The following is a 17,619-nucleotide window of genomic DNA, read 5'->3' on the forward strand; positions in this document are numbered from 1 at the left end:
TGGCGACCTGGTTATATTTTGAGTTGTAATTAAGATTAAGTCTTGGTAGTCTAAAACTGCAGTACCCAAGTTAATTGTTAGTTGCCACAAAGCCACTAGATTTTGGAAAGGGATGGTTCCTAAGAGTCTGAGCCTCAGATTTTGAAAGAGCATTATTAGTTAACAGGCCAGTGGCTTTTTTGTTTTTCTGTTTTCTGTAGGGATCATTTCTCTACAGATATTCCAAGTTAATTGTAGAGTTGTGATTGGGGTAAGAGTTTGAGAAATTAAATCTGAAGAGCTCATTTTAATTTTTTGTTTTCAAGGTTCATAAGAAGAGGACTGGTGTTAAAAGGAATACAGCATTTTGTCTCTTTTTCTGTAAGGCATGATCACCGGACAGCTGCTGTTAGGGTTAAGATCATGTTTCTTTTTAGAGCTTGGGACTCTAAAGACTCTGTATCTGTTTAACTGCTGGGTCAGCCCTCTCAGCTAAGTCGCAGGCTGATGTTGGTCAAGGCAGATTTTTTTGCTTCCTTTATTATGGCGGTTGTTGTGGAAAAGGTTGTAACAAGCATTAGAATTCGAGTTTGTGGAAGAGGTTTTGAAAAGTCGAAGGTAGTGATGGATCCAGGCAAGAATTAATAAGGCTGTTATTTATCATTGTTTTGGATAGAGAGTGACGCCTAACATCTGATTATGATTAGAGTCATGGTTGTGGTTACATTTATGGCTAAGAAATACAAAGCTTTGAGAGAGGAAACTTTATTTAATTTTCGAGGCTTGCAGCTAAGAATAAGGCCAGTATTGATACCTAATGCATATTTTCTCTTTAAAGTTGAGATTTGTCCTGTCTATTATTGAATTTAGAATTAGGTTTGGAGTTGGAAGTCTTGTACAGATGAGTTCATGGTTTTGATTTTATTCACTGCCTGGCTTCAGTCTCTGGCTTGTCCACACTTCTTACATACTAGTTCACTTCTAGACTTCCTTTGTAAGCATATCAATTTGTTTTCCTCAAAGGAGGCCCCTGTACATAGCTGACAGGACTGCTCAGTAATCACAGATGGTTGCAAACCACATCACCTCTTCACTCCCTCCATCAGACAATTTTCTCATGTTCTCTGAACTGATCTTATACCACTGAATACCTTTATACATGCCCACGGGTATGCAATCCACATCTTTGGCCTCACACTCTAAAAAGACCTTCCAGCTATCTGTCTTCATTAATTTAGCACTTCACTTTCAGAAAATTCTGTCTCAGCATTGCACAGGTAGTACATAGGGCTTTGTGATGAACAGGGCCAAGAACTTTGCAGTCTCTTCATAGCTAGATTGCTGTGCTTGGATTAGCCCAGCATAATGCAAAGAAGAGCTAGTGCATACCAATTGGCCAGAAGTCTCTAAGTGTCAGCAGAAAGGATTTTTTGGAATTACTTCCAGAAATCAGAAGACTCTCCTGAGTGGTTCTGAAAAGCTGTTTAATTACAGGGCTCTCTCCTATGTTTGAAACTCCATCCATACTGCTCAGCTAGCTGCACTGGTAAAAAATTTTTCTTTTGTATATAATGTGTATCAGAGACTCATTAGACTTAATATTTTAAAAACATATATCAAAAATTATTGCTATCTCTGAAGGCTTTTTGAAATCTACCTCCCCTGAAACCTTGTGCAATATTATTGAAATCAGTAGTGTTAGATTATCTACACGGAAGAATTTCGTCTAAGTGCTTTTTCTTCAATATCACTGCAACAAGTATTTTTAATTTTGCATATTTCCTTGCTCAACTACCTCTGATTTTTTTGCAAAGAAAAGAAAGAAATCACACCATCTTTTTCTTGTGTAAGACTTGCTTGATTTCTTTTTCTTTCTGTTTATTTTAGCTGCAGAATTCCCTGAAAAGTGATTTGTGCCTTGATCAAGGGCCAGACACGGAGAATATCCCAATCATGTATATCTGCCATGGAATGACACCACAGGTTAGTTTGCTAATGATCTCTGATATTGCTGCTGCTCTTAGTAGACTGTGTAGGAGGAACCATCTTGTACCTGTCATTGTTTTCCTGCAACAATACCTCTGTAAGGTGTTTAGTAGCTCTTTTATAGAAAGCTAGAACATTATTTCTGCCATAAATTGAGAATCACTGGTATACTACCGCTTTGACAATGAAGTTTGTTTATTCATTTTGAAAGAATTTAAGGAATTTGAGTCAGTACTGACCCAGATTTGTTGATAAAAGCTTTCATTTTTGATCTTTAACTGTGCATGTCGTATGAATGAAAAAATGCATTTTAAAACATTTTGCATACATACGTATGTATACTCACAGTTTATTTATACATTATCTGAAGTGACATCTTTTTTACTTGATATATTTTCTGTCTCATTTTCACAAATCTGAAATGTACAGCCACCTTCTTCACACCATACAGCTGTGTCAAATTCCAAACCCTGTTCTTGTGAAAACCCTTCTTCTAAAGCTCCTTTTTTTCTTTCTCTGCTGTTGTCCTGTTACTCTAGTGTGTGCCAAAGGCTCAAATTAGCAAAACCTTTCCATTTTCTTAAACAACAGCTGGATTTATTAACTTGGCAAACAAAAGGGTTAAGACATTGCATCTCCCCAAGTGGCTAAGTATATGGGCATAAGTGAAAGCGTTTCTAGGCAAATCTTGACAGTAAAAATAATGTTACATGGTCTAGAACATGCTTGTCAAAGACAATGTGCAAATTTTGTAACTCTGAAAAGTAACATAAGCAAAAATGACAAAGGAAAGGGATGTATTTGTGGGAGTGATTGGAGAAACTGAAAAATCCCTCCATTTTGAATCATCTTTTTCTCTGACTACCTTTTATTTGTTTTCTCCAAAAGGACCCTATTACGCTCCATTTCAGTTATGGAATGTGGTTTTACTCATGGAATTGTTAGTTAAGTGATTTGACTATACAGCAAATGAATCCTCCTACTATCTCAGAAATAAACACAGAGCAACAAGGTAGTCTTGTCCTCTGTACCTGGATCTTATAATGAGCTAGAAACATGAGTTTGGTGAAATGCGGATATGATTCTGTACTTCCTTGCCAAGTTACACGTGCTGCAACTGTGTTCTGTGCTGGCTGGCTTTGCTAAGGGCCTTTAATATTGATCACTAGTGGCATCATGCTTGAGTAAATTATGAATGATGAAGACAAAAATATCTGAAAATTCCATCCATCAGACTCGCTCACTGCATGGGCTGTGGCTTATTTGTCACATAATTACGTGGTAACCACTGTTTGCCTCCAGGAGGTTTTTAAGTTAGTCCTCAGTGTTTGCTAAGGAACTGTGTAATTCACCCGTGAGCAAGAGCCATTATTCTTAATCTTCTGGCAGGGCGCCATAACTCTCTTCTGGCATATCATCTGTGATAACAGCACACTACAGGCATGATTGTAAATTCCAATTAGAAATTTTAATTATAGTTAAGAGACAAACAACAACAACAAAAAAGTCACTTCAATTAGCACAGTTTAGTGTTCACCAGATCAAGAACTACTGAAGTTCTGCATAAATGAGATAGCAGCAAATAAGTGACAGAGGGAAGAGAGGCAAGGGAAACTCTTCTGCTCCTTTCATAATTACAATGTTGTGTCTCCTTCCCATTACTGTGTATTTAATTTTGTAACTAATGATGTTAAAAAAAAAAACCCAAAAAGGTCTATATATAAGCAAGATCCCGGTAATGAGCAAGGAAGAGTAGACTTCCTTTATGTTAGGGATTATGGTATTAACAGGGAAAGCACTAACAAACATTATTTGGCATACTTCTACGAGATTTCCATTGCACATATTGCATCTCTTGCTTAAGCAAAGCTGTAGCCATTTACATTTCCTCTAGCATATTGGAAATATTTGAATAAATATTCCTTTTAATCTTAGTGAACTTGCCAGTAACCACAAAAGATATTGGCGAGATGCTAATTTTATTCTAGTAGTGGTGAAATGCTATATAAAGGGGCTTATAAGGACTGGCAGTCCTTATCAAAATAGATTAGTCAAAAAGATTAGTCCCCTGATTCAGGACTGCTTGCATGATTGAGGGTTTTGGTGATGTCGTTCTTAGCTCTGGTGCAAAGTTTTACTGTTGCAGCTACACCATTTATGGTTTTAGAGCTGCCACCATGAAGGGCTTTGCACAATTGCATCTAGATGTGCCTTAATATATCTGGCTGCCAGGAACCATTCCCTCATATGCAGTTCAAGTTGCTGTTCTTAGTTAACTGCTATAGCCTCTCTTCTAAATCGGGTAACTTCCTTTTTTTTTTCCCCACTAACCTCTTTCACATGTTTTTGGATTTTCCTCTTTTTGCATGGGAAATGGCTTAGATGAGGTGTTTGACATCAAGTAATAGTTTTGGAATTGTATGTACAGTTACTGTTTTCTTTTAGCATGTTTTATAGAAGAAAGAAATCATTGAAGTCAACAGAAAGGGAACTGCGTATCTGACATTAAAAATCCATGCTCCATTTTTTGCAGACAATATCAAGAATATCATGTGTAGCTTCATAATTAAAAGCAGTAGAAAATGGCAAGGAACTTGCCCTCAAATATTGCAATGAAATGATCAGAAATAATTTTCCCTGCTTTGCTTTGCTTCAGTTTCCTTTTAAATAGACATCAGAATTAGTGATGGTAAGACTTCTGTGATTCAGATTCCCTAACCTTCAGCAATCCACCCCATATGTCTACTGTAACTAACATTAGCATATTCATAGTTCATTCCTGCAAGTATCGTAGAGCGCTTTATAACTGTGTTTATTTTGTAGCACTGTTCTACAAATAGAGAAACTGATGCAAATCTTACGTATGGTTAAATAGTAGGAATGGAATGGAAAAATCAGAACATAATCTGTCTGTTTCCTTAGACCTCTGATACTACCAATGAGAAAGAATTTCTCACAGCAGGGTATTTGGCTTGACCTGAAAAGACAGAGGGCACTTGAAAAACTAGAATCCGCAACTAGGTATGTTGTGTACCCTCATTCTGTCTTCAGAGAGTGCTTCCCAGGGTAGCTGTATTTTGTCCTGGTCCCCAGGAGCCTGGACACTTCAGGAGTTATGATACCATCCACTGAGTAGAGCAACTTGCATGTTCAACCAGTGAAAAAAACAAAATGTGTGGTGATCCTGCAATGCGTTCTTATGAATTTAAGGGAAGAATTGCTATTACTTTATTTTCAGTAAGAATAATTTCATTACAAAATGTTGCCTGGGTAATTATAGATTCTGTTGAGAACTTCTTTGTCTTTCTAAGTGGTAGCATCTGAACAGCATAACTTTCTAAGTTGCTCATCATCCCCCGATTCTGCTGCTAGAGTGTATTGCTTCCTAAGCATCACATCCTTCTATTTCTGCCTTTAGTCACTATCTGTCCAAAATCAACACTGTCATTAGTACTCCCATCTGTACAGCAACATACAGTATGTTGGCATAACTGCCCAGACTCATCAGCAAGAACATCACTATCACACTTGAGCATCTGCTATTACTTCTTGTAGCCACCACGGGTACCGGGCAGCTATTAGATGTGCGTGATGCAAGCCCATAAGGTGGTTTTGGTACCTTTGGTGTGCTGATGGTCAACCATTTGGAAGGGCTGTTTAGTGTATGTCTTAGCCTGTCATATCAAGCCTCTTCTGCTGTGCGGTGCTGCTGCTTCTTAGAACAGCTGAACAAAACTGACTTCTGAAACTACTAAAATTGCTCACATAACAAATGCAACATGGTAAAATAGTTAACAACAGTAGTTAAAATAGGTTCCTACTACACTGTTCAGTGGTGGTAGAACTCGTTGTTTTAGTTGCATGAAAGCAGCTCAGAGGCAAAGCACAACAGCCCACAGTTATTCTTGGCCAAAGAGACGGCTGGGGGTGTGAGAAAGCAGCCCCCCTTCAGTGTGATGACAGAGGGAAACAGGCAAATTGGGAGATGTGGTGGACTGGCAGTAAAGGAGAAAGTGAGGGGAGAGAAATGTAAAGGAAAGAAGGGAAGACAGAAGAATAGTAGTGGTAAACCAGTACAAAACATAAAGTTCATGTGAGGTGTGCATTTTTTGCTGTTTTTTTTTAAAGTGGTTCATGCAGAAAAGGGTAAAGGTACTGTTTTAATTCTTGAACTTTTTCAGTCATGTGTTTAGGCCTTAAAAGGTCCATTTCCAGCAGTGCCCCCACTTTCAATGGAAAAGATGGTTGCTTGCAGTTGCAGTAAGTACATGCCCCAGGCCTGACTGAGTTCTCTTCCTAATTCTGGGAACAGCCTGAGCCTGGATGTTCGGTGTTGTTTAAGACTGCTGTTTAATCAGGCCTGTAATCTTGAAGGCAGACTGATGACAGCGTGTCACTTGCATTAAAACTACTCCTGAGTGATAATTTGGAAGATTCTTTGCTGAGAATGAAACACCACATTATTAGAGACTTTATAACTATCGTATAATAAACAAGTACCATCAGTCAATGAAGTGATATTTTAAATACAGATTTACCTTGAAAAGTGCTTGTGATTGAGGGGATAATGGGCAGTTCTGTGTTCCCTTGTTCAATAGCTTCTGGCTCACATATATTTCTCAATTTATAAGCAGTTAAACCATGAAGCTGATCCAGGGATGTGAAAGTCAATACAAACCAGTTAGATTTTGAGGAATTCAAATTGAGGGTCAGAAGACTACATTGGGAGAATTACTAGAAAAGAAATGCAGATGAGAAGGAACACCCGTTCATATCCTCTCATATTCTTGCAAGAGATTGCAGAACTGACATTCAGAAACCAAAGACTACAGCCCTATCTGGTATGAATTATTGCATCTCTGCTGAAGGCAATGAAAGGAAGTCATGCCAACAAGTAGAGCTATGCCAGTTTACACTGTACGAGACTCTGACCTGAAAGCTTTATGTTGTATTCTAAGCACAGTGTGTGAAGTACTGGAAACAGCAGTTACAAGAACTCCCATGAACTTCTAAAAAGTCTTTGTATGATTCATGAGTGCTCCTTTTTAAATGTTATTCATGTGTATTTTCTATACTACTTGTTCTTCGATGTAATTTCTTAGCATGGTGGTTGTTCATACACAGATATTTGTTTATTTGTAAACAAGAATATATGTGAGTAAAAATTGCTATCACTGAAGGCATTTATATTCCAGTAAAAAAGTAGAGGGTTGATCACAAACACTGTATAAAACCTAAAACTCTAAAACCTAGGAGAGGGGACAATTCATAGATGTTCAGCAAATAATTATCAAAAGCATTAAAATAGCTTTGCAAATTATTTAAAAAAAAAAAAAGAAATTTGTCAGTTTATTTTAAATGAATAATTTAGACATCTCTAGAGCAAAGTCAGTTTGATCTTCAGGGTATTGAGATGTTACAAATATAAATATCTCAAAATTGAGTTTTAATAGAGCCTTAATTTTAATAAGTCTGTTCCAATGTTTAAAAATTTTCTTTAGATTCCTTTGCCTAATGAAATTCACATTGTATCGGACAACCATCACTGCCAGGAAAGCTGGGAGAAGAACCACGTGCTCTGTCAGAAGGAGCGTTAGGGGAATTTGGAAGCACAAACAGTAGCCCCCTTATTGAGTGGCTTTCTGTGCATGTGAAGTATGCTGACCAAGAAGCATTATACACCATCTTATAAGGAGAAATTAATAGATAGCATGTGATTATATCCTTTACTACAGGTCAGGCTTTCCTTGACAGCTTTCCATTTGCTTTAAAAAAAAACAAATCATGCAAATACTGAATGCTGCAGCTGCTTTTCCTTGACAGTCTTGATTCTGCTGCCAACAGAGCACCACAATATTGCTGTCCTGAAGAGTTTTAGATAAAGGAGTTTCTGAAGTTTAAGAACAGTGTATAGCTGTGGTGACTCAGATCCTGAGCCTGGCTTATGGGTGAATACGTATTCTTTTTTTCCTACAGCTGAAAATTAAACTTATAGTGAAATTGTAGTTATTCTAGGCCAAAAATACAGCATTCTAAGAAACTACTATGAAATACGTACATTACGGAAAACAAGAGGTCTTTTGTTATTTAGAAGTAGGACCCTGTTTTTAAGTGTGTGTAAAACACATAAGCATTGCAAACCGAGGCTCTGTGGAAGAAAATAGTTAAACAGAAGGCCCCACATCTAGCAGCCGCTGATACTAGCACGTTTCAGTGGTTGTCAGGGAATAAGGAAGAACAGAACAAAACCTGCTGATGTGGATCAATGAATGACCCTTGAAACTTGAAAAATCACTGCCCTGAAGATGAGATGTATACAATAACATTTTCAGGGAGTCTTTTTTAAGCAATAAAAAGAAGCACAGCAGCTGTTCTAACAGCTGTCAGTCACATGCAAACTCAGGGTTGATGTTCATGTTTGTCTTCAAGGTAAATGTTAGACACATTCAACATCTGTGTATAAGACAGTCTGATCTGACACCTGCTCTGTGTAGTACCATTTCTAAGGACCTGCTAACGCATTAGTCTGAAGTTAGCAATTACCGGGTTTATGATAATTATTTTATTATACAGAGTGCTATACAGAAAATGAACTGTACAAAACATTCAGTTACATCTTGGTCCAGATACTTCGCAGTGAAAAGTCTCACCGTGCAGTAGACAGAGTAGTCATTCCTCTCTTTGTACAGCCGAAGTGAGTACGTTGTTATTCATACAAAGTGAAGCAGCTGCATCAAGAGTGGCAGCTTAGCTGGTCGGCCTGATTTCGTACAGGAGAGCAGACATCAATCGGTCCCTGGCTTTGGCGAGCAGTTCAGACTGTGCTGGGTGCCGCGTTAAGCCCTGTATGGTTTGTAGTGTGGCTGCCTGAGATTCTGTCAGCGGTGCAGCGGTTTTCCTCGCAGTATCTCTCTGCAGACACTGCAGATCAAGTGTCCCTGCAGAGGGGTCTGTGCTTCTCTTCACATTCTGCCAGAGGCTGTGTCTGACAGAGCACATTGTTTTCCTTTGCCTTTTTCACTAAGTCTCGTGGAATGATCTAAGCACTGGGCCTAACACTAACTTTATGTACATACAGCATGCTTTCTGGGAACAAGGGTATTTCTGCAGTAAATGCTTCTGCAAGTAGAATAGCTATTTTTTTTAATCTAGGTTGCTCAGTTCAGTAAAGATCCAAGTAATAGAAGATAAAGTTACAGAGTTAGTGAAACTGCCTAGCAAGGATAGTTATAAGCATTAATGAATTCTAATTTTTATTTTAAACATATTCTGTAAAGGGCCTGCTTGCTATGGCAATTAATGTCTTATATAAGACATTAAAAAATATTTATAGTTCTGTTAATTTCTTTCAGTGCATAAATCATTATTTTTATTATAGTAAAGTTAGTAGAAACTGTGACCTTGCTTGCAATGAAAGCAAAATCTGGTGTTAGTTTTTTGCAATCCCTTTCAAAGTAGAAAGTTTTTCTGATGTACGCTGAGAAGCTAAATCCAGCAAACACTTTTTCAAAGCTGCAGCCTCTTTAGAATATATGACAGGTGCATCAGGGAGGTACAAAGATGTTTCAAAGGTTTCCAAAACCAACCAGTTCTTCCTTGGCCTAGCACAGACAGTACGACACTTGCTTCTTGGGGACGTGTTGTGGATGAAGACTGTAATATATCATTTCACGTCGTATATTATTTTCTTTTTTTAATCTTTTTCCTTACGTTTTATTCTGGCCAAATTCTCATTATTTACTTCAGTAAAGCAAAGTTTCAGAGAGAGAATCTGTTAATCTGATTTCTAGTTTTGGAGCAAATTTTGTACTGAACCATTTGCCACGAGTAAATTATTTCTGTTCTTGCTGTGGTAAAAGGCTTTCTGTTGATACAGATAATATGACCGTTACCCCGTCTTCTGTATTGCTTACCTCATTCAAATGCAGTATCTATTGCCTGGTGGGAGAGATTCTCTTAAACTGAAGAGAGTTGTTCATTCACAGGTGAAGATCAGTGGTGTTGAATTATTAGCTTGTAAAGTACAAGTATGGATCTGATCACTAGGTCCACTGTCTGAGCATAGACTGGTGAGTGATTTGTAGACTGTATTTTGCAACTGACAATAGGTCTTCATGATAGTGGGACCAGAGACTAACCTGTCTCTTCATTTTATGGAAGTATGAGACATAATGAACGTCATTCCCTGTTCACAGGGCAAAAGACACTTGAATTCAAAAGAATGAGCACAAGAGGTCCTTCTTCAGGTTTCAGACCTAGGATAGGTCTTTTGTGTGTTCCACTTCACTGATTAAAAACAAAAGCAAAGAAAAAAAGCTGCAGAACTGCATTATTCTGGATCAGAGGACATCTTCTACATCCCTCAATTTGAAAATAATGGAATGGATATTGCTGCTTATTTATTTTTGTGTTTGAAACTATGTAGTGTAAAAACATTGTGTATGCCTGTGAGAATTGAGAGAACTGATCACTTGGAATTGAAACTCCAACCATAGTGAAATGAAATAGTTGAAAAACAATCATTTTTTTCCTAAGAGTAACATTGATTTTCTCATTTGGGAGCGTATAGCATTTATGTACTCTTGGAGAAATGGTTTTGTTTCAAATAAATTTTTTCTTTGTTTCGATAGGATAGCCTAGAATTAAAAGACTTAGAAATGTCTTAGATGCTTTTGAAATCTATATTCTTGCCTAGTGTACAGGATCACTGCTGAAGGTGAGTGTGAATAATGGAAAAGGAAGATGCTACTATAAACTGACACCAGCGATCTGGCTAAAGCAGTAATCTTGACATTCAGGTTCCAGGACCTGAGTTGAAGTTAAAAAGCAAGAATTTTAAAAGTATTTCAATTCTTTTGAGTGCTATGAATATTTAGATCCAGAAGGAAGAACATTAAGAACTTGAATTACTTGAAAACTTAGAGCCAAGAAGGCTCTAAGAAAACAAAGGTCTTTTAAAATTAATATTGGCTAATCAATAAGCATTTTTCTGACTGAGAAATGACTGCTTGTTTTAAACAGGTAGATGCAGCAGAAGAGTCAAAGGTAACTTGGCCAGTGCCACAGATGATGTCTGTTTGAAAAAGCAAATAAAACCCCTAACCACAAAATATAACAGGAATAAAAGCAGTGGTCCGTAATATACCGTATCTGTTCAATCATCCATTCTTCTAAATAAAGGGAAATGCTCATCTCAGAGAATGGATAAGAGTTCTTTTAAGACAGCTATACTATCTAGTATTTTACAGTAGAGGTACTGGTGCAATTTTATATACATTACAAGATGTGCTGAAAAAATACAGAAGCATAAGTTGACCTTTAATGGGCGGAAAGATTGCAAATGCTGATCAGAAGTAACGTCAGAAGGGTACTCAGAAAGTGCTATCAAAAATGCTCAGTTAGAAAGCTTTTGCCTAGTAAAGCAGGATTTCTATAGAGATAATAGAAACTTCAACTGGCAAAAATTCTGATGTAATTTACCTAGACTTGATAAACTTAGCTTTCATCACATTACTGCAGAAAAGAATAATGCATCGTGTCAGCAAAAAATAGTAGTAAGCAAACTTGTGGAGTGCACAGAGAAGTACACTGGGGACCACAAAGAGTGCTCGTGCACAGAAACAATAGGATTAATAAATTAACACCTTTGTTGTCCTCTGTTGTACCATACAGCTCATGGATCTAGGGCTTTTTCAGGTTTGTCTGGGGGGCTTTTTTTGGTGTTTTTTGTTGTTTTTTTTTTTTAAAGAAAAACTGGTTAGTTGATATTGCTATATGTTACAGAAGGTTCTTCACAGATTTTTTTTTTTTAATAATTTATGAAGTATTTCCACTTCATGTTTTGTGTGTCATGTCATCATTACCTTGCATGTTTTCTGCATTGCTTTAATTTTTGTATGTGCCTCTCAGCCCTTGGGTTATCCTCTTCATCTTGAATTCTGTTGCCTCTCTATATGACTAAATCCTACTTTAGCATCATTATCATCTTTCTTGGTTATCTTGTCCACTATTGGTATGTCTGTTATTTATATAGGAGGAGAGGGACATATATCTGCTGTCTCTATAGTTTGGCTGGAAACTATTTATTCAGCATTTTGTTAAATAGGTGAGGCTGATGCAAGAAAAGAGGGTAAGTGGAATATCAAAGGAGTTGGTTTTCAGGCTATTTAAAGTTAATGTCTTCTTTTGATTTCTTTGCATTTTGTAAGATTCAAATCATGGTTACTGAGCTTGTGATGGTCACTGTAAGAATTTGCCTCCCTAGTTCACATTTTTAAGGCAATTTGCCCAGAATATCTCTAGTAAAAAAACTGCATTGAAAATGTAATTGAAACAAACTGTTGTGAGCAAGTGCAGTGCCTAAGAAATTAAAATTATGAGAGCATTTCAATCTCTCATGTAGTGTTTTAATTTAGAAGAGATTAGAGTTGTTAGCCTGAATATTATACAATAGTTGAAAACTGTTCTCATTTGGGAAATATAAATGCACATACATTTTCAGGCAATTTTTTTTCTTATGTTATAGTATGTAATTTTTTGTATGGATAGTTTTGGCCAAAAGGATTTCAACAGGTTAAAACATCAAAATATTTGAAAACATGACGGTGAAATACTGCTGAGCTTCTAGATGATAAACCTGGCACTGGATTTTGAATTCAGATTCTGTGCTTTTCATGTTGGACACTAACCGATTAAAGGTAACACTGCCTTTCATATTTGGTTCAGTTCAGGGATATAGGCTTACAATAGTCTATCATATACATCCAGTGAGCTGGTGCCAAAGGGCTTTGGAGCTAACACCCCCAAAATATACTGGCTGTTGTGTTTTTGAAGCTGCTGCTGACTTTTGCAATGGTTGCCTAATATGCTGATCTAGGAGCCTAACGTTGGCCCACTCAGAGATCTCACTCAAGTAATTTGCAAATGAGCACTACTAGTATGGAGTGGTGAGTGGTGTTCCTCACATGGGTACTAGACTCGCTGAAAGTCATAAAGGACTGCCACAGAGGGACCAAATATCTTCAGAAAGGAATGTGGCTTGTAGCTCAGCATCAGCCGTGTTGCTACCAAGGCTGTAAACACCTCATGATCTCTTCAACAGAGAAGTGCAGGCCTTGGGTCAGCACACCTGAGCTACGCTGCGTGGTGCTCGCACCCAGCGAGGCCCTGCGGAACACCCCACCGCTGGGAGCTCACTAAGGGGCCATCGGGACGGCATGCTCTGCCTTCCCCAAAGTGGAGCTGGCTTTGCCCCACCTAGAGGTATGCTTTTGATGTCCGGACAGAACGACTCCTCTTAGGTCTTCTTTGTACTAGAGCATTGTTGTCAACAGCATAGCAGTTGAGAACTGCTAGAAGCCATACCTCCTGTCCACACGTGAAAGCAGTAGCTGTCACTGGCCTTGAACGTGATGTGACTGGGAAAAGTGTGCTCCATCTTATTCAGTTACATCTTAACCATTTCAGGGGTACTTCATAAGTGTCCTTTTTTTTTTTTTTCTCCTAACAAAAATGTATTAAGTGGCTATCCTGAGGCCACATATTCACAGTACCCTCATATTCCATAGCTACTTCAGTGTTGAGTTGAAATATTTTTTAAAAGTGAAATTAACTTCCCATTTTCTATTAACAATCTTTCTCTGCCAAGTGGAATAGGTGTAAAAATTTCCATAGTTCAGTTGATTTGCATCTCAAAAATAGATAGTACAATCAAAAAAGGAGGACAGGGCTTTCCTTTGCTAAGTTGAAAATGTTTTTAATTAATGCTTTTGGAGAAATAAAACAGCTGTGTTGGGTACCTGCAGTGTCTCATAATCTAATACTATTTGAGTATTTCACATTTTGTAAGTGCATTAATTTGAAATAGATCAGAGTTGCATATTATGTAGCAATTACTAGAGTTACCCATATTTTAAAGATGTCTCTCCTCATTGCAAATTGGCATTTCAATCAGCTGTTTTTAAAACCAATTGTCGCTTACAATATAAATTCAGCATAAAACCAACATAGTTATTAGGACGCATGTACAGAACTTGGGGATTAATGATGTAGTAATTGTCAGATGGTTGTCAATTTAAACATTCTTTTGATTGATGTTATACTATCTCATTTGTTACTTTATCAGAGTTAAAGTTCTGAAGGTCAGATTTTTGTTTCTCAAATTCTCGACAGTATATGAATAACTGTTAGAAAAGGTAGTTAATACCATTAGAAGGAAGATTCACTTTATAATTTATTTAGTTTTATTGATAATTTTATTATGTCATTCCATTAAATGAAGTCATCCACTGGCTCATTTAGAATTCATGGACCAAATTCAGTCCCTGTGAAAGCATATTTAACTCCCTCTGTAATTACACGAGCCATATTACTTTCACAGCATTCATTCCAATTCTGATCAGCAGTTCAGTTTTAGCTTAGTTTCTCTCTAGTATTGTTCACCATTTGCAGAATAGGCTTTTTGCAGAAATGTTTATGGAATGATTGTATCCACAGTGTGTTGCTGTGAACAGGGGATTTTTTTTCTCCTGTTCATTAACCATCATTTGTCCAATCAGGAAGCAGAGAGAATATCAGAAATTATTTGTTCACATAAAATCTGGATTGAATATTTATAAGTAACTGAAAAATAAATCTGCATTGATTTGTAAGCCAAGAAAAGAGCTATGTTTGTCAGATAACTTATTTGAAATCAGCAATCAAACTAGCTCTTATCAAGAGTTGAGTTCAATCTAAAACTGGTTATATTTACAGAGTAGAAGTATTTTCCCCAAAAGAAAATATGGCATACTAGAGACTTTAATTTAGCATTGTTTCAAGAACCAGTGGCCAGAAATTAAAGCCAGTTGGATACAAATTAGGAATGAGGTGCATATTCATATCAGAGCAGATGACTAGCCATCATAAGAAGCAGTGACAGTAACTGCTGAAGTCATCAAAGCTGATACAATTCTGGAAACTATAATTTAATGCGATAGGAGTTATTGGACTTAGAGCTAAGCAAGTGGAAGTACATAGCCCGTGGCATATGGAAGATCAAAGTAAAAAAAACAATGGTCCTCTTCGGCTCTTAAATCTACTAACATGTCAACTAAGTGGCAATCACAACTAGTACTTCTTTGAATTTTGATTCAATTTAGCATGTACAGAAATAACACTGATTGTTACAGTAAGAGAACAATGGTATGCCTTTATGGAAATTGGGGGGTTTTAATGTGTTTTTGTAAGGGAAAGAACCTTCTACCTTTAAAAATAGTTGCTAAATTTCTTGAACCATTTGCCTTCTTTTTTTTTTTTTTCTTTTCACTTAAAGTGTGATTAAACATTATACAGGGATAGCTCTGCTATGGCAAGCCTATCTGCTCAGCTGGCTGTCCGTAAAGGCTTAGAGCAATCAAGTGAAAAAGCTGATGAATGCATTTAAGTTATTCAGATGTTACTACAATATTAACTGTGTATTTGTTTAGCAGGGAGCTGCACTGATTGCGAACATTGGAGCTTTGTTGCTCTTGCTATGTTAAAGATGTAGTGATTTATTCAGCATGCATATTCCATTCAGCATTTATTTTTAGTGCTTTCAAACTCTGATATTAGCCTTAAAATTGTGAGGTCTGCATTGACTGACTCACTAACGGCATCAGTTTGGGAAGGAAAAAATAGCAGTACAGCTTATAAACTCACAAGTTTTGTTAAAATAACATGAAGTTTAAATAAAAAACTGAAGAAAACTGAGATAGGTTACCACATTAAACCTGGAACTTTTATAGACCATGCTGCTTTGCATTTAGTATGGAGGTCTGTGGCCAAAGGGCAGGGACAGAACTCAGTATGTAAGAAGGAGATCATGCCAATGATGGTAAATCAGAGCTGTTTGGGGTTTTAGTCAGATCTTCTATTTTACATTAACACAGAACCAAATCCTTAAGTTTTTCATTTGTCCTCAAATGTGTTCAAATGAGGAAATCTCCCATTGTTCAAATAGAAATCATCAAATACCATTGTATTACTGTAGCACAATGTGATAAAAAGGTTTCCTTTGTTATAATGTGCCTGCACAGTGTTTTCATGATATGGGCATATACTGGTACCAACTGACTTCAAAATGTTGTGTGATGTCAGCGTTACATAAGCATCATATAATTACTTAGTGTTGCTGGATAGCATTATGACAATGACTGACTAATCATGTTTTTATTTATTTGTATCCAGTGTAGTCACGACACTAAGTCCTTTCACCTATTGGATTGATTTAAACATCTCTTCAAGATTATACTATTTCTTGTTAGTAACTATGAATTTGGGGTTTTTAAGAATTTCTGAAGCAATCAGACTGCTTCTTTCCCAGATTGCATTTTTTAATTCAATGGGATAAGTAACAGGAGTAATTGTAACTGTTAGCGTAACGATGGACTGTGAGAACTGGGACCTTCTTGAGCACTCAAGGCAAATTTAAATATGAACTCTCAAGTAAGCTAAATGTTATTCGGCCAGATGTGTGATGCACATGGTTAATACTCTGAAGTACCTAATTTTCTGCTTTCAACAGGAGCCATGCTGAATAATTATGGATTAACTGTTTTCTGCAGAATGCCCATTTCTGGCTTCCAAATATATTTTTAATACCCTATGTAGCTTGTTTTCAATAAAGTAAAATCTGCCACTGTAGACTCCATTCATAACTGCACATAAATGATTCAAAAGAATATTGTAATCTTAGAAATATTACCTGAGATGATAACTCTGTAGTTATGGTCACTAAGAGGAAAAAAGCAACACCTACAAGAACTGTGGCAGGTTTGATCTTTATTTTTTGTTTGACTTCCTTCGCACTTTTCAAACTTCTGAAAATCAATGCCAATTAACTTTTTTGTTAATCAGACAAACATTACCTCTTATGATTCTTCTTGTCCCTCCAATTTTGTTGCTCCCCAACTGTTTGCAGTCTTGTGCTTACGGGAGACTACTTCCCAGAATCACAGAATGGTTGAGGTGGGAAGGCACCTCTGGAGATCATCTAGTCCAACCCCCCTGCTTAAACAGGGTCAGCTAAAGCAAACTACCATCGCATGACACTTCCTTTTCCTATTCTGTCCGTACAAAGCAGATGAAACCCAGCTCATCTTGGGCAAGTGAAGAGTCCCCTGTATGGGCAAATATAAGTGGCATTGAAATAATTCTGTCTCTTCCCGTATTTGCTAACTCTAAGCCAAGGATTGTGTCTGGCCAGGGCTGAAGAAAAGTTCCTATCAGGAAAAAAGTTCTATGGGCTCAGGTAACCATCACTTCCCCAAAAGGCTAAAAGTTCCCCAAGAATTGAGACGGATGTAAAAGAAACGCTAATATTTCTAACACCTGTTCTTAGCTCTTTAAAGTGAGCAAGCCAAGCATTAAGGATATAAGGTAACTTTAACCAAATGGAGTAACCCATAAAACTGTTTCACCTGCAGTACAAAACAGTAGCAGCTGTGATTCAATAGTGTATACAACAATAGGGATGAGGCCTCCCGGCTGATAGTGAAGGATAAACTCTGATTACTTTAGGCTAACAGGACAATGACTAATGCTTTAATTTCAGTAAGGTTGGCCCAAGGATTTCAGTCAATGCCTAATGAAACGCCATGAAATGTGGATCAGGCTTTAAATGCAGAGCAGCTT

At 37.2% G+C, this 17,619-nt stretch overlaps 1 protein-coding gene across 1 annotated transcript in view; it reads left to right on the forward strand.

The window, feature by feature from the left end:
- Positions 1-522: 522 nt before the first annotated feature.
- Positions 523-17,619, forward strand: part of LOC104074034 (polypeptide N-acetylgalactosaminyltransferase 18-like) — a 52,206-nt gene continuing 35,109 nt past the window's right edge. Inside the window, exons 1-2 of the mRNA XM_009574005.1 lie at positions 523-597; positions 1,867-1,962. Of these exons, the coding sequence (XP_009572300.1) occupies positions 523-597; positions 1,867-1,962 (171 nt within the window). The remainder of the gene's footprint in view (positions 598-1,866; positions 1,963-17,619) is intronic.

Source organism: Fulmarus glacialis, unplaced genomic scaffold (genome assembly GCF_000690835.1).
Source record: "Fulmarus glacialis isolate BGI_N327 unplaced genomic scaffold, ASM69083v1 scaffold32653, whole genome shotgun sequence".
Lineage (NCBI taxonomy): Eukaryota > Metazoa > Chordata > Aves > Procellariiformes > Procellariidae > Fulmarus > Fulmarus glacialis.